Raw genomic sequence first — 17,788 nt, 5'->3', positions numbered from 1 at the left:
CAATCAGTAAGAGAATCTTATTGGTATATAAAGGGCTTGTTGGGCCTAATTACAACCACCTGTCAATTAAACTTGTCCAGGTAGGATCAGTCAGAGTCTCTTTCTTTGTCCCCCTCTGATTTTTTTTTTTCCTGGCAGGGGTCTCATTATCACCATCTCACCTCTCTCAGTTTTTCACTTTGGTACACTCAAGGTTTTTCTTCTCTGACTCACACAATAAAGAAGCCTACATCAGATGGCATATTCTCTCTCAAGTTAAAAGGGCAGACATTCATCTTGGCTTTAGTGTACACAGTTCTGCAGCTCTTTTTTTTTGCAACAAGAATTTTCCAAGGCATTTCCTAGGATAAGATGTAGAGCAGTAATACCTCCTCATACATCAGCCAGTCTGATTGCCTGATGTGTTTTACACAGTTCAGTTTACAGTCCAATTCAGTCACCACTTGGGGTTGCCAAACTCACTCCAATTTTCCCTCCTCACATACGCAATAGCCTGACGAGATCCTTCTCCTTCACTGACACAGCTTTCCACAGGACCACATGCCAAGCACACAAGGGCCGAGGAATGCAGAGGAAGTAACCATTTTTGGAATTCGATCACTTCAAAGACATTTCACACACTCAATTCACTTTTGGTCCTACAGAGTATGATATGACGTAGAGAATCTGCCTTTTTAACCTTTAACAGCTTTCCTTTTACCTGAAATGCATTTTACGTAAGAAATTCTCAGCTGAAGTAGCGTTAGTCATTTTGTTCATTAAACAAAGTTGCTTCAGGAGATCCTCGTCTGCACTCCTGCGTTAGTTGTATCTCTTTGAGCGAAGTCGTTCACTGTGGGCCATCACCAAGCACAATGGCACTGAGAAGCGGGGTGGCAGCAGGCGCCAGGCTCCCCCATCCCTCCGCCCTCCCTCCTCCCCGCCATCGCTCTCCTCTCTTCCCTCCGCGCCACCCAGCCCGCACCCCTTCCATGGGGAGCCAGAAAGAGCTCATGAGAATTCACGTTACTGATTTTGCAGGCCCAAAACCCCATGTGCTGTGCACTGTGACCAGTGGGCAGAAGACAGGCTTTTCCTTAAGCGAATTAAGTTAATTAAGTGAAGACTGTTCTCATTAAGTGACTCAAGGCAGCCGGAGGTAGCGGCGTTCAGCCGCACCTCTCCTCTCTGCCCTGGCCGGGCGGCGGGCACACACCTGCACCGCGCTGCGCCCCTCAAGCGCCCCTCCGGCGGACACAGCCAACCCGGGACACCCTCGGCGCGGGGCGAAGGCCACTGCAAACGGCCGCCGGCCAAGGGTCCGGAGGGCAGCGGTGGGACGCCGGGGGGGCATCAGGGCAGGCGCGGAGCGGCGAGACAGGCGCGGTGCCAGACGCGGGTCACCGCCGGCTCTGGGGACGAGGGCCCCCGCCGGGCACGCCGCGCCTCCCCGCAGCCGGACGGGAAGGCGGCAGAAAGAGAACCCTGCGGGCCCTGGGGGACAAGCGCCGGACGCTCGCAGGGCGCCCCCAAGCGGCGCAGCCGAGCGCGGCACCGCCCCACAGGAGCTGCGTGGGGGCCGCCGCTCCCCGGGCCGGCGGGGTTCGGCGGCACCGGACCCGTCCCCGCCCCCCGGCCCCGATGGAAAGTTGTCTCTGGCCGCGGAGCCACCCGGCTCCCGCCCCCCGCTTCCTGCCCCGCCGCCGCCGATTGGCCCGCCGCGAGCCCAGGAATGCGAGCCGCCCTTTAAAGCCGCGCACGGCGCCCGGCGCCCGGAGAGCTCCCGGCAGCGCCGATCCCGCAATCTGAGTCTCGGGATCCGCCGCTCCGCTGTGCCCGCCCCGACGAAAGCGCTGTTCGTACTCCCCCCGCGGGACACTCGAGGGTTATCCGAGGATATTTAATAGCCGGAGGCGCTGGAGACCGGCGCTGCCCGCTCGGATCTCTCTCCCCGCAGGTAAGCACTTGAAGCGGTTCCCGCCGCGCTCGCTGCCCCATCCCAGGGCACCTGCCCTGTCCCTGCTGCCTCCCGCCGCGCAGCCTCCTCGCCTCCGGGAGCCTTGGGAGCCGCTGGTGCCGGTGCGCTGGGCGGGAGATCCGGGGTGCGACGGCAGCGCGGTGACCTTCTCCCTTGTGCCGGTTCCTAGGCCCGTTCGGAGAGAGACCTTTGCCATGGGGCTAACGACTCTGCTCTTCCTCCTCCTCCTCACGCTCGGCGTCTCGGAGGCCAAGCGCACTGCAGGTAAGAGCAGCTCTGTGCTGGGGGTACTCAGAGCTGTCAGGGAAAGGGGGGGAAAGAAAAAGAAATAATTTATTGTATAGTCTGTACAGGCAGCTGAAATTGTGCTCCGCGGTGAAGAGCTCCAAAGCTTCCAGTGAGCAAAAACGTTTGAACCTGAGCGTCTGATAGTTAAGCAAAGCAGGACATTTCTCTGGTGCAGAATCCATATAACAATCAAAGATCAAAATGCTGATTCTCTGGGACTTGGGCACATACTTTCCCCAGCTCCGTGTTGGGCAGAGGAAAGGGGAATGTGATGTGAGAAGTGGCTGAAGAAGGAACTGGGGCAGTAGGTTGCTGTCATGGTGCTATAGAGAAGCGGCTGCTGTCACCTGGCTGGACTAAGCAACTCGCTTTGCTGTATCCTAGAGTATGAAGATTGCGTTTAGGGCTTCTGCTGGGTATTTCCCCTTTGGTGGAGCCTAATGAGGTGCCAGAACGGCTGCTACCTCCGTGTGTCAGTCAGCGGGTACCTGGCACTCCTGTGCCGACTGGCTCCTGCACAAGAATGCACACGTACCCCCAGGCAGCAGCTCCCGGCAGCGCTGCCGCAGCATCGGGGCTGCTGCCTGTGCTCTAACGTGAGGAGCTCACCACGAGCCACCTCATTAAGCGCGCCTGGGACAGCTCCTTGGCTTTCTTTTGTCCCTTGCTCATGGTGCTTGTTCTGACCTCTCTTGCAGAGTCCCGGAGTGATGATAACAGCGTCTTTGATCTCTTTGAACTCATTGGTTACATTCGGAAGGGAGCTGGGCGCCGGGCACCCGGGGTGCACCTGGTGAAGGGACCAGAATCCTCCAGCCCTGCCTATCGCATTGAAGATGCAATTCGCATCCCTGCTGTCCCTGACTCCAAGTTCCAAGACTTACTAGATGCCATCCATGCTGAGAAGGGCTTTATCCTCCTGGCCACTCTGCGGCAAGCCAAGAAGAGTAGAGGCACACTGCTGTCTGTGGAACAGAAAGATGGCTCTGGACATGTCTTCAGTCTAGTATCAAATGGCAAGGCAGGCACCCTGGACCTGAGTCTTTCTGGGGATGGAAAGCAGCAGTTAGTGTCAGTAGAGGATGCCTTGCTAGCTACAGGACATTGGAAGAATATCACCCTGTTTGTGCAGGAAGACCGGGCTCAGCTCTATGTGGGGTGTGAGAAAATGGAGAATGCTGAACTGGACATCCCTATTCAGAACATCTTCACAAGGGACCTGGCCACCAGTGCCAGGCTCCGTATTGCCAAGGGGGGAGTCAATGACAACTTCCAGGTAAGACTTTCACTTAGATTTTTAACTACTGTTTTCAGTCATCTGCCTTGAAGGTGCATGGGCTACTCAACCAGCCTAAATAGCTATGAAGACATGGATAACAGGGAGAAGGTTTCACTGCTGACTGGTTTTTTTACATTTGATATGGACCACATCCATATCTATTAAACTTTTAATAATAGAAATTGAAGGGTGAAGCATTAGATTTGCAGGGATATAACTTTCTGTAGCATTAAGAAGTCACTGAAGCTTCCAAACAGGTGGTAGTATTTTCATTGCTCAGCTTCTTAGGAGATTCAGAATTTCACAGGGTGTTTTCTTCCTCCACAAAGAGTTGCCAGTGAGAGTGGTCATGGGTGAGAACGTTAGGAAGTGAGGTTTGTTATTGTTAAAGAGAGTAAAGTTACATTTTTAGTATGCCATTTGTCGTGACATTACTCTTAATGATCTTGTGACCTTAAGTGTCCACTGGCTCTCCCTGGGCAAGCTGTACTATTTTCCCTCGAAGTTGCAGCAAGTAGCTGTAATTCTTCCTCTGTCCACAGGGACTGCTGCAGAATGTGCGGTTTGTGTTTGGAACAACTCTGGAAACTATCCTGAGGAACAAAGGCTGCTCCAGCTGTAAGTTTACAATCTTCCGAATCCAATGACCTATTAAAAATAAGCTTCTTCATTACGTTGGAAAGACAAGTTGAAACGGGACTCAGAAGTATGCTGACATGCAAGTCCGTGTTGCATAAGGAATAAGATTATATTTCTGCAGGCACCGTAATGAACCCAGTGGCAGCTGTCTAGCAGCTGTTACCCTGGAATGATAAATGCACGTGGTACAAAATGCATTTGCATTGTGTGTGTTTGTCTTTTAGCCACAAGTGCCATCATTACTTTGGACAACCCCATCAATGGTTCCAGCCCAGCTATCCGCACTAATTACATCGGCCATAAAACGAAGGACATGCAAGCAGTCTGTGGGTTTTCCTGTGATGAACTTACAAATATGTTTGTGGAACTCCAAGGACTCCGGTCCATGGTTACAACACTTCAAGACAGAGTTCGCAAAGTGGTGAGTGTTGGTGCTTTTCAATAACTGGCACTCAGTGAATGAATCATAACCTGCCCCGTAAGGGCCTGCAGAAACAGTAACAACTTTAGTCTATTACTTTTGTGGATAAGGCTGTCTTCTGTATTAACTTCTAAATGCCTTCTCTCTGTTTGGCTCCCCTTTCCCTCCTCTCAAGACTGAAGAAAATGAACTGATTGCCAAAGTGGTCCAGATCACTCCTGGAGTGTGCATTCATAATGGAATCTTGCACAAAAATAAAGAAGAGTGGACTATTGACAGCTGCACTGAATGTACCTGCCAGGTAAGATTCCACATATCCATAAATGTATATAAATTCATGAGTTTAAATGTACAGGTATTTCTAAATTACGTGCTTTGTTAGAGTAAATCCTACATAGAACTGGACATACTACAGCAGACAGAGAATTGTTCAGTTGATTGTATCCTACTCTAGATCCCTGGTATAAATGCAGTTTTCATACAGCACAATAGCAATATTTTAGAAAATTGTACAAGCATGACTGATACAGCTGTTCACATGCCTTTAGCTCCTTAATTTGGAGGATGCCTGTGTACTTTACAAGTCCATGAATTGCTAAGCATCAGAACCAACTGACCAAATTTACAGTACTATCAGCTTTGTTGCCTGGAATACTTTAGATTCAGCTTCTGTCTTCACTGAACCTCCTGCTGGCTTAGTAGGAAAAGACATTCTAGTATTTAGTAAAGACTTTAACACGCTTAGGCCTTTTTTTTTCCCTTTATTTAACAAGTGCTTCTAGCTGTGTCCTATGTGCTGCTTACAGATTATATGGAACAGCAATCCCTTTGAGTTTAGCTGTTTAGATCCCAGGATCACCTGGCAAGATATTTTCATTTTGTGTTCCACTTCTGTGGAATGTTGTACACACAAGAGTGTCTTTAAACTCATCGCTTGCTTCTTTTTACTGTAAGAATACCTTAGCAAAAAGATCTTGGTGTTCCAGTCTACCAGAGTGTGTTAACTAGCCTGCCTTTGTTTAGAAACAAAATGCCAACTATTTGTCCATGTGCAATAATCTAAGACATCTCACCAAGTTCTGCATCCTCTTCTATATCCTCTTTGTCTTGTAGTCAGCTAATGATACTGTGACTTCTGCATTTGCCTCTCTCCTACCAATAATTGCCTTAATGCAGTCGTTTTCCTGGGGAGACAAAAACAGTAGTCATGAGAGCATTCCTCTGACCAAGCTACTACCTTCAAGAGGCATTGTTTATATTCCACTTGCTTATAACAAATTTTACAATTCTTTACAGAACTCTGCAACCATATGCCGGAAAGTGTCCTGTCCTCTCATGCCCTGTTCCAATGCTACTGTGCCTGATGGGGAGTGCTGCCCCCGATGCTGGCGTAAGTACTTAAAAATACCTTCGTGTTTCTAAGCAGTTCATCTAGCTAGAAACCTCCTGCTCTAAAGTATACCACAACTGGACAGAACCTTGTGACCCTGGAGTAAGGTTAACCACTTAGGTGGTGTGTGTGAGCACTGAAACATTTTACTTCATGGGTTTTACCTTGTACAAGAAAAAAAGATGCATGTGGCTTTCTTAAGGGACAGTTCTGTCCATTTTTGTGGAGAGAGGGATAGGAGAAAAAACTGGAAAAACACACCTGGAGTTTTGTTCAGAGCTGTAACAGAGCTGTATCCCTCTGCAGCTAGTGATTATGCAGATGATGGATGGTCTCCTTGGTCTGAATGGACCACATGTTCTGTGACCTGTGGCAATGGGATTCAGCAGAGAGGGCGATCCTGTGACAGCCTCAACAACCGCTGTGAAGGATCTTCTGTACAGACTCGGACTTGCCACCTTCAGGAGTGTGACAAGAGATGTAAGTATTTTATCTGCTCATGTTGGTAGTAAAATACAGGCTGCTTTTCCTGGTTTGACATTAACAGCAAGGATTCCCATGTAACCCTGTCACTGGGACAGATGTATTGGCTTCTAGTTTTAGAAACTTAAATTTATCAGGTAAAGGGGAGCAAATAGTTCATGCAGTAAATAGGCATGTTTGGGCACTGCTCCCAGGACAAAATTTGAGGCCTGTTCAGGTATTCAATTTCTCTAGTGACAGAAGAGCTTTATCTGTGATGGTGCTGAGGCTGTCCAGTAGATAGAGAATCTTTGATACAGTTTTGGTTCTGGCTATGTTCTATGTGCTGTGCAGCTGAAGCACATTACTCAAATTCTTTTAATAATGGACATTTTTTTCTTGCAGTTAAACAGGATGGTGGCTGGAGTCACTGGTCACCATGGTCATCATGTTCTGTCACTTGTGGCACTGGCATTATCACTAGAATTCGCCTCTGCAACTCTCCAGTACCACAGCTGAATGGCAAACCTTGTGAGGGCGAGGCAAGAGAAAACAAATCCTGCCAGAAAGATCCTTGCCCAAGTAAGTGCATCAATGTAGTAACTACTGTTTGGTAGCTTAAGCATGAATTTCCTGAGTAGTTGCTATGTAATCTATTTCTAGTCATCTTCTCTCTTTACAGTTCAGAGGTAGGCTGAGTAAAACCTCAAAGGTTAGGTTCAGATGAAACTAGACTTTTTTTATGGCTCTTCTGTGGAGTTCATTAATTCACTCACTTATGACTGAACAATGTTAGATATACTCTTGCTACAAAGTAACAGTTTAAAAAGTGATACGTCTTCTAACTTCTCTCCATTTAGTTAATGGCAACTGGGGACCATGGTCTCCATGGGATGCTTGCACAGTGACATGTGGAGGAGGACTTCAAAAACGTAGCCGTCTCTGCAATAATCCTGAGCCTCAGTATGGTGGGAAGACTTGTGTAGGTGAAGCTAGAGGGACTCAGGTCTGCAACAAACAGGACTGTCCAATTGGTGAGTATGCATTTTCCTAGAAATAGCTGAAGGCTGTGGACAATCTTGAAAACCCTGCTTAACGAACTTGACAGTTCTGTAAAACACAAGTGCTAGAACTTTAAATCTGCATAGGGGCCAACTACAGTACTATAGCAGCATGGCTAAGTGTCCCTCGTTTAACACATGCTCATTTCTTTCTCAGATGGATGTCTGTCCAATCCCTGCTTTGCAGGGGCTTCATGTACAAGCTCCCCTGATGGTTCCTGGAAGTGTGGTGCCTGTCCTCCTGGCTACCATGGTGATGGTATCCACTGCCAAGATATTGATGAGGTAAGAAGACTAGAGTTTGGTCCTTTAAAGAAAGTGAAAGAAAACGGGAAGGGAGAATAAAATTCCAGCCTTTTTTAATGCTAACCATTGCTCTTCTCTACTGTATTTCAGTGCAAAGAGGTTCCTGATGCCTGCTTTGTCTTCAATGGAGTACACAGGTGTGAGAACACTGAACCTGGGTACAACTGCCTGCCTTGTCCTCCACGTTACTCTGGATCACAGCCATTTGGTCGCAGCGTTGAGGATGCCACGGCAAACAAACAGGTATTTTCAACTTGTTGTGGGTTGTGAAACCTCAGTTTCTAAAGAGCAGAAAGCACTTGTGCATTTCAGGGGAGAAGGACTTGGTATGTTTCATAAAACACCATCTTCTGTCATTCAGAACAGGAGGAGTATCTAGCAGTTTCTAATGGAGTTCAAAATGAGTTTTAAAAATCACTGGCTTCAGATATACATAATTCTAGGAGAGTAATTTAATCAGTATTCACTTATGGTCCAACAACACATGCCTAAGATATTTCAGTATTTGGTTCCATTTCAAAATAAAGTTTCAACAAGAAAAAATAATAATTAGTGCTAAGACTGTTCCTGGAGTTGGAGAGCAGAAAAAAGTAACATGTGAGGCTTTTCTTTTTTTTTTCTGATCGAACACTCTGATCAATACAAGCATGTATTCTGAATGTTTTATTTGAATCTCTGGGCAAAATCGGGGATAAAAAGGCATCCACAGTGAATATAATTTCTGTGTGGTTTTCTAGGTCTGCAAGCCACGTAACCCATGCACAGATGGAACACATGATTGCAACAAGAATGCCAAGTGCAATTACCTTGGCCACTTCAGTGACCCCATGTATCGCTGTGAATGCAAACCAGGCTATGCTGGCAATGGCATCATCTGTGGAGAAGACACTGACTTGGATGGATGGCCAAATGAGAACCTTGTTTGTGTTGCCAATGCCACTTACCATTGTAAAAAAGTAAGATTATCCTGTTTTCTTATCTACTGTTATAACAACCTGTATCTGAGAAATAAACTGGTAAAATATCCCTCTGTGTAGAGATACAATTGTCAAGGTATTGCTAATAGGCTCTTGCTGTACTTAAGATATTCCTGCACTATGGGAAAAAATGAAGCTTAAAAAAAGCACTTTTGTTATAAATGTTCTAGGAAGAATCTAGTTTAGGCTATGCCTGATCAGATTTGCTCTGGCAGGTATCTGCCTACAGGGGAAGCAAAAGAGGCTATGAGTCTTAAAAGTAGCCAAATCTTTGTTTTATAAACTATTTGACCTATGGCTTGCTAAAACTCATCCTCACATTAATGACTAGCTAGAATTGAGAAAACTACAGTAAGGGAATGCCTACCTAATTGAGGTATTATGATTTTCCCCTATGGGTTAGATCTTACCTGCTGAACAACCTATGGTAGTCATTCCAGAAGTAAACAGATCTGTGTGCTTTGTCATTTCTAGGATAACTGCCCTAATCTGCCCAACTCTGGTCAGGAAGACTATGATAAGGATGGGATTGGTGATGCCTGTGACAGTGATGATGATGATGATGGTATTCCTGATGACAGGGTAAGTCAACACAAAGAGAACAGCCGTTGGGGCTGGGGTCTACCTTCTAACCTTAATCTTAAGGGACAACTATAGGAAATTGCTGGTACTGACACTCATCCTAGAAACCTCTAGATATGCATAACTATGCAGACAAACTTTCTGCAGCTGGTTGAGGTTCAAAACTAAATATTCATTTTTATTAAGCCATTCCTACACTCATGCAGGCAATAGGATGTTTTAAGGTAGAAGCATTCCAGGTTTAACTGTTTCCATGCCAGTCTCCTTTTATATATATAAGTACAAGCATATGCAGAATCTGATTATAGCATTATTTTGAGGGGTTTTTTTAAATCTGACTACTTTCTTGCTCTTGCAGGACAACTGTCCATTCATCTACAATCCACAACAATATGACTATGACAGGGATGATGTTGGTGACCGCTGTGATAACTGCCCCTATAATCACAACCCTGATCAAACTGACACTGACAACAATGGAGAAGGAGATGCATGTGCAGTGGATATTGATGGAGATGGTAGGTGGCCTCTAATCACTCCCTTGGGTAGCCTTCTAAGCACAGATTTGGTACATTTCATAAATGTGTACCACTAATTTCCTACCAGAATTTCATCCCTGAACAGACAGAAGTTGTTCTGTCTAGTGTATAGACAGGATATAGGTGTATATCCTGGTGGTTTCAGGATATAAAGACTATTGAAGCAACATTTACAGCTAATGGAAATTCACTTTGAATTATACACAAATTCTAGCTCTGCTCTCACAAGCAGTAGAAAAAGAAGCATGTGGCAGAGCTAGTGATGAGTCAAGTTGCAAAGCTTTCAAAGGCTGCTTTCAGAAATTTAAGTGTGCAGTGGCTTTTTTGCAGCTCCTTTGCTGCACTGAGGTGTTTGACTTTGACTCATGAACTCTCCTTAATTTTACAGGGGTCCTTAATGAAAGGGACAACTGCCAATATGTCTACAATGTAGACCAGAGGGATACAGACTTGGATGGTGTTGGAGATCAGTGTGATAACTGTCCATTGGAGCACAATCCTGACCAGGTAAGGGATTTATGTTATGTAAATAGAAGACTGATGTTATAAATATATAGTATAGTGTGTATTGTAGAAAATATTTGAGCAGATTACAGCTTTAATTTGACTTGTCACAGATCATTCTTACCCATTTGCCAAATGGCACTTGTATCAAATAGCATGCCCTCACAGCTGCTAGGTATTTTCTAAAAAGTAACTGCAGAAGATATTAGAGTATGCATGTACTCTTCTCCTAAACATTTCTTAGGTTTGCCAGTTGTGGTGATTCTCTTAGTAAGGAAATGAAATCTAGGTAGGAAGGAACTACCTTCTTTGTAGCCTGTAGTACTGTGTTTGCACAAAACTGCTCTATAGTCTTTGTCCTTAATTCTGAAACAGCTGCATTTCAAAAGATACCTTTTCTATCTCTATGTTGAAGGCAGTACAGGCTGCTTTTCTTTAAGGAAAAGGTGTATTCTGACACCTAAAATCCCTCTTCATAAAATCCAGAGGGAATCCAGCCTCTCCCACAACTTCCTGGTTCAAAAATGTTTCAAGGCAGAAGCAGATAAAGCCCATGCCATCCTGCCAGGTACAAGGCCATAAGTTTAATAGCTTGAGGGACATAACTGGAATGTTTGAGGGGTTAGAAAAGCCATTGTGAATCAGTGGAGTCTATTGTAGTAGGGTCATGTAGCCCATAAGCAGTGTTACTTGAAGGATTTAAACAGATAATACAAAATTTTAGTCTGTCACTTGCTTTACTGCTTCCCCCTTAGGGTAGGAAGTGCATGAAGATGTTTTATGCTTTCTTCTCCATGTTTACAGGCAATGTTACTCTGAACATTTTGAAATCTTAATACAAGTCTGAAGGATTTTCAAACACTTTTTAAATCAAATTCTAAAAAGAAGAACTAATAAATTCCAAATGGCAGAATAAGCAGCTCTTCACACTGTGTGGTGTGCTTGTAACAACAAGGTCATCATAACAACAGGGTCATCCACCAGTGCTGGTTGACAAGACTACTTAGACTAAACTTTGAGGCAGTCTAAGGGATGACTGAATTGTTTTCCTTATTTCAGAACCTGACTAAGCAAATGACTGGTTAAAATATGTGATCTGTAAGCACAGCAGTTAATGCAGTCTTAAGGGAGTTGAGGGACCCAACTAAGGGTCTTGACTGATGAATCAGGGAGAATGAAGAGCATCATAAGCTTTTAGGTTAGGGAAAATTATGATATGGTGTGGAAGCTGCAAAACCAAGATCTGGCAGACTGTGTTTTAATGTTATAATCTTTACTGGCTATGTACAGATAAGTGTTACCTTTCTCTGGACCTTGGAACCAGGGAGCTGCCAGAGAAAGTGGGAGATAATGTACCCCATGTCCAGGATGGTAGACTGGTGATAGTCACTGGGCAGAACAGAGAAGAGAAGCTGATGACCACACTGCTTTCTGCTGCTGTGGATTTAGATTAAAATCAAGACAACATTAAAGCAGCCAAAAAGCTACATTAATTCAAATACCTCATTGCATCCATCTCAGCTCTTGCTAAAGCGAGCAAAAATCCCAATTAATTCTAGATAGTACGACTCCTATTTCAGTCTTTTCTTAAGTGTCTTTTTAAAATGTTCTTTTTTTTTCTCCTTTTCCCTTTCTTAGGAAGACACTGATTCTGACCGCATAGGTGATCAGTGTGACAACAACCAGGACATAGATGAAGATGGCCATCAAAATAATCTTGATAACTGCCCCTATGTGCCCAATGCCAATCAAGCTGACCATGACAAGGATGGAAAAGGTGATGCCTGTGACCATGATGATGACAATGATGGCATCCCTGATGACAAAGATAACTGCAGATTGGTTGCCAACCCAGATCAAGCTGATTCTGATGGTAAGATTGCCAGTATCATAGTAACATGTTAAGAGTATCTTCAAATAGTTTGCTTTTTTTTACCCACATACTGTTTGGGGTTGAACAAAACTTTCAAGTAACAAAAAGACAGAATGTCGTTTATAGTGTTCCTCAGGAGCAAGAAGCAATATAAAAATGGCCACATATCTAACTTAGGAGTAAGTCACCAGTAAGTAAAGGGGCATTTATACATGCTGTATAAAGGGCTGGAGTAAAAGGGCATTTATACACTAGCTGTTGGCTCCTGTAGTGTGTTTGGCAGCAGTACCTGGGCAGTCAGATCTGCAATGAAGATTTCACTTCCAAGTTGTGAGACTTGGAAGCAAGCAGCAATGGTGATATAATGGTGAAATTACTTGTGTCCTGCAGGTGATGGACGTGGAGATGCTTGCAAAGATGACTTTGACCAAGACAGTGTGCCAGACATTGATGATATCTGCCCTGAAAATGTGGAAATTAGTGAAACTGATTTCCGAAAATTTCAAATGATTCCACTGGATCCCAAAGGAACATCCCAAAATGATCCAAACTGGGTTGTTCGTCACCAGGGTAAAGAACTGGTTCAGACAGTCAACTGTGACCCCGGCCTTGCAGTTGGTAAGAGGAAAATCTGAACTCTAACAGACATTACAAGGTTGATTGGTTGGGGGGGGGAAGAAGAAAACATGAGAAACTATAAAGGAGTTGTTTCAGAATCACAGAATAGTAGCACCAGTAACCTTTTCCTTTAATACTACCCCCTCAGGTTTTGATGAATTCAATGCTGTGGACTTCAGTGGCACCTTCTTCATCAATACAGAAAGGGATGATGATTATGCTGGCTTTGTATTTGGTTACCAATCTAGCAGTCGTTTCTATGTTGTCATGTGGAAGCAAATTACCCAGTCTTATTGGGACTCCACGCCAACCAAAGCTCAAGGCTACTCAGGTCTCTCCATCAAAGTTGTGAATTCTACCACTGGTCCAGGAGAACACCTTCGTAATGCTCTGTGGCACACAGGAAACACTCCTGGCCAGGTAAGAGTGGCACTTTGATAACCTCCTCTTCCACAATGTAAGGCAGGCTGCTCTTCCAAGAAGTTAGATGTTTACAAGGGGTTTGCACGTGCTGATCAGAATGACACAGTCCTCTTGGCAAAGACCAGTAACTTGTAATAATCTGCAGCCATGCAAATTATTGCATAAAATTAACAGGATTGCATGCTGCAGACAGGCTTTCCAGCAGCATTGAATCAATTGTTTATGGAATTGATTCCTATTTGCTAGTTTCCTATTTCAATATTGAAAAGTAAATTTAGAGCAGTTGACTTCAAAAGATGCCATTATACAGCCTAATGACTTACTTTAAGCCTTTACTAGCCAGAATGATAGTCATCAAGGCACACACCTTGATCAAAATAATGGCTATGTTATCTCAGGCTTTGGTTAATAAAAATAAGCCATTCTTTTGTAGGTGAGAACTTTGTGGCACGACCCTCGTCACATAGGCTGGAAAGACTTCACTGCATACAGATGGCGTCTTAGCCACAGACCCAAGACTGGTTACATCAGGTGAGCACCACCCCATATTTTAAGTAATTATCACAAGTGGATGTCTGAAAAGCTTGTGTTGGGTTCATCTTTACCAAGACAGCTAACCTGTTGTCTCTTTGTAGAGTTGTAATGTATGAAGGGAAGAAAATCATGGCAGACTCAGGACCAATCTATGATAAAACATATGCTGGTGGTCGACTAGGATTATTTGTCTTCTCTCAAGAAATGGTGTTCTTCTCAGATCTTAAATATGAATGCAGAGGTAAGAAATACATTGTATTTAAGAGATACCATATAAAGGAATTGGTTCAAGAATGCTGTGCCTAAAAAAACACCAGACTAGAACAAGAAACGAGAGTTAAGAGGAAAATTTCACCCATGATCTTTCCTGGCTTATCTCAACTCTTCACAGTTAAAAGTTTAAACATTTAAAATCAAAATATATTTCTATGTTGTTATATCTAAGTACCAGAAATCCATGTTAAGATTAAATATCATCTTCAAAATGCACACTAGAATAAATCAACACAGCTGACAGTACAAGGTTAAAATGCAACCAATTGTCTGACATGGAAGAACTTTTCTTGCTTAAAAGCAAGCAAAGTAGAAGGTTGTCCATACACTGCACTCCTGCAGTTCAGTGGATAGGTGCATATGACTAGTTTCAGGTGTCCTAGTCTTCATAAATTAGAATTGCTTCACTGTTTCATCATGTAATGGTTACACAGACTACAGTCTGTTTACAGTCACAGTCCTAAGCACTTTCAGTTGTCTTTACCAATGTTATTTACAAAGGTCTCTAAGGATTAAAGTCTTAGACATAATCATGGATAATATGCAGAAATATTTTAAATAACTTCCTTTTTCCTTTTTTGCAGATCCATAATCACAAGGTTATTGGATCCAGAGACTATTTAAAAATGCTGGTATTGCACCTTCTGAAACATTTAGCCTTACAAATCCTGGGACCATTGTATTATTCCTTCCTTTTTCTTTCTGCGTAAATGTGGACTCGAAACACATGACCTGCCTCAAGAGAATGCTTCTGAGAGAATGAAAGTGAGAACATGCTTGGTATCTGACCTCTGCTGAGTGGAAGGAAACAAATGTGTCTTGCAAATGAGAATTGTCTTCACTGAACAAAGCATACTTCTTTCAGTAGGAAAGACATTTGTTTGCTGTTTATCACAGTGCAGTGTCACTGCCTCTCAAACTGGAGGTCCCATGGAGTAGCATTTTGTAAAAAGACCATCTTTGGATGTGCTGTGGACTACTTAAACTGAAGACCTTTCATTGTGTGGGGAAAAGGGTTTTTGGGTGGGAGGGTGAACTCTAGGTCTTCTCTTCTTTATGGGGGAGAGGAGTTTTTTTTTTAAATGAGGGCTGCACTACCTTGGTTTACATCTGTTTAACTTGGAGAAACTATTGTTTTATATGTCATTTTTTCAGATAAAAACACAGCCTTTTACTCTACTTTTGGGGAGCTAGATCAGCTGCTCTGTTACACAGGGTAAAACAGGTATCCTAAAACAGATTTCTATCATGGGAGGGAGAAAGAGGATTAAAACTGGCACACTGGATCACACCAGCGTTGTGTGGGAGAAGCAGGATTTACAATTGGATTCTGTTTTGGTTTTCTTTTCCTGATTAGATGCAGATCTTTTTTACCTTCAAAATGTTTTCTTTCAAATATGGTGCCAGAAAGCACCACCATCTCAGCTAGCACTGTGCTGCCTTTCAGGAAACCAGCATGTGCTTCACTTATGGTTAAAAAGGCACAAAAAACCAATAGTAATGAAAACATTCCTTTTCTATATTGTCATAGAGGTTTTTAACCCCTTCCTTCTTTGGAAGGGAGGGGAAGAGGCCTGTAGATAAAATACTGAAATTGTAAAATATTTATTTTTACATATCCTTGATATTATGACTGAAGAATTATTGATTAAAAAAAAACAAACAAACAAATGCGTCAAGACTATCCACCTAATCATTGTTACAAGTCTCCATGACTGTAAGATTGTAAATACAGATTATTTATTAACTCTTTTCTATATTGAAACTAGAGGGGTTTTAGTTGAGAAAAAAAATTGTCTGGAGCTGATAGTGGTGATGTTTGTCACAAAGAGCAATTTTCCCATAAAGGCTTTGAGGTGCAGGGAGAAGTGAAGGTCTGAGGAATGGGGTGTTTTTCTCAGTTTGAGCTCAGTGTTGGCTTCTCCTTTCTTTGTGCAAGGTAGCCTGGCAGCCAGTGGTTCTGCAGTGCTAAAATTCACCTCTCTTTAGATGGTTCAGAGCAGTTCCTGTCTCCCATCCACAGTGTGAGATGGGGGAATGCCATTTACCACCATTTATTTACCACCAGGCATTTAGTGCTGGGGCATGTGAGCAGTGCTTGACCACTGGGTCAGTGGGCCTGACCCAAAACCAGAATATTGGCCCCAAGGCAACTGCAGAGAGGCCCAATGACCCCCATCAGTATCCATTCCCATGGGCTGTTTGTGCTGCTGCACACTAATGACTGTAGCTTGCAACCTGCAGCTACAACAGGAATTCTTCCCAAACTATAGAATTTCAGGAGCTCCTTGCAAAAGAGGGGGAGGGTTTGATGTACATTGCCAGAAGACTGTTTTCCCCAATAGAAGGGGCAGCATCCTTGTATTTCCTTGTCTTAAAAAAAAATAATAATGAAATTAACACAGTGAAAGTTTTACGTACAAATATTACCTCATTGTTGTGTGACTGAGAAAAACCTTTGGATTAAGCAGAGTTCAAATGTCTAACAAACTTTAAAGCTACTGTAGTACTAAAGTTAATGCTGTACATAATCAAAATTTCTTTGCAGAACATGTATTCCCAGTAAGGAAATGGCATTGGAAAAAAAAAAGTCAAATACGGTTTCTAATGTTGTGTTATATTTTTTCCTGTCATCTTGTATACCAGTGCTTGTATTTTTATAAATTATTTTTCTCATTGCCATTGTAATAGTTAATCGTGTAATTGTGTAGATATGCTATTTAAATAATTTATCATGAAATGCTACCTGTAGAGTTAGTATTTCTATTTTTATAAAATGTTTGCACACTGAACTGAGGACTTTTTTTTGCTTCCCTTCTCCTGATGTTTTTGCTAGCATAATTTTCTAAGAACATGCTTTTTTGTAAACATTTTTAACCATTTTCCATTTTAAAGTTGTGTAAGTTGTACAATAAAGCTTCTTGCATACAAAGAACAATAAACCAACCAGGACATTTATATTTACACCTTTGTGCTATGTTTTTATTCATGCTTTTTAATGCTTTTGTGGATCCCTGATATGCTAACAGATTGCTCTGTGGCTCATGTCAAATTGGGCTCCAAAGCAAGATTTCTCTACAGTCTTTTAATTAAAACTTTTAACTAACTAACTTAAAACTTTTAACTAAAACTCCCAAGAGGGGAGCCATCTGTGCTTTTACCCCAGGTGTAACAGCTTGTCCACCTGAAGGCACTGCTGCAGGTAGGTATCATGGCAGCTGCTACCTTTGATGCTGAAGGTTTCACTGAAGACTCCTGTTTAGACTTGTGCCCCTGATGGGCAAAACCCTTTCGGATTTCAATCAGCCCTGGCCAGGTCTCCCCTCTGTTTCTTTCACATGAAAAGGCAGCTGGATCACTCTCTGCAGGGGCAGATGAGTGTCTGTTCATCTCTTACAGACCAGGACAGCTCATGCAAGCAAAAAACTGATGCTGTGACACTGTATCAAGTGATGGAACAAGCTGCTGAAAATGAGAGCATTCAGGACCAGTTAGTTGCTCAATCTTTACTTGTAGCAGCAGTTTGTCTCATGAGCCCTTTAGCAAAGCCAGGTGCTAGATGAACACATGAGAAGGGTTTTATAGGTTCTGCAGGTATGCAAGATGAATCCTCACAGCTCCTTTTCCTGAGAAGGAAGAGTTCTATTCTATGAACTTTTTTC

General features: G+C 43.4%; 1 protein-coding gene across 1 annotated transcript; it reads left to right on the top strand.

Moving 5' to 3' along the window:
• Positions 1 to 1,760: 1,760 nt before the first annotated feature.
• On the top strand, positions 1,761 to 16,511 carry THBS1 (thrombospondin 1). Its single transcript, XM_030452407.1, has 22 exons — positions 1,761 to 1,936; positions 2,127 to 2,221; positions 2,944 to 3,521; positions 4,067 to 4,142; positions 4,388 to 4,584; positions 4,760 to 4,885; positions 5,881 to 5,974; positions 6,281 to 6,454; positions 6,842 to 7,018; positions 7,297 to 7,470; positions 7,655 to 7,782; positions 7,894 to 8,046; positions 8,541 to 8,759; positions 9,255 to 9,362; positions 9,721 to 9,880; positions 10,290 to 10,408; positions 12,044 to 12,278; positions 12,669 to 12,896; positions 13,045 to 13,316; positions 13,753 to 13,850; positions 13,955 to 14,094; positions 14,711 to 16,511. The coding sequence occupies exons 2-22, from the start codon at positions 2,152 to 2,154 to the stop codon at positions 14,716 to 14,718; spliced, it is 3,534 nt and encodes a 1,177-aa protein (XP_030308267.1). The 5' UTR covers positions 1,761 to 1,936; positions 2,127 to 2,151; the 3' UTR covers positions 14,719 to 16,511.
• Positions 16,512 to 17,788: the final 1,277 nt, after the last annotated feature.

The sequence above is a fragment of the Calypte anna genome, chromosome 5A (assembly GCF_003957555.1).
Source record: "Calypte anna isolate BGI_N300 chromosome 5A, bCalAnn1_v1.p, whole genome shotgun sequence".
In the NCBI taxonomy this organism is placed as follows: Eukaryota; Metazoa; Chordata; class Aves; order Apodiformes; family Trochilidae; genus Calypte; species Calypte anna.
The sequence above is the reverse complement of the archived record's forward strand: the minus strand, read 5'-3'. Positions and strand labels throughout refer to the sequence as shown.

Coding starts and splice junctions, on each gene's coding strand:
- THBS1 (XM_030452407.1), top strand. CDS start 2,152: ATGGGGCTAACGACTCTGCTCTTCCTCCTCCTCCTCACGCTCGGCGTC. Junction 4,585..4,759: donor AAGACAGAGTTCGCAAAGTG/GTGAGTGTTGGT, acceptor CCTCCTCTCAAG/ACTGAAGAAAATGAACTGAT. Junction 12,897..13,044: donor TGACCCCGGCCTTGCAGTTG/GTAAGAGGAAAA, acceptor CTACCCCCTCAG/GTTTTGATGAATTCAATGCT.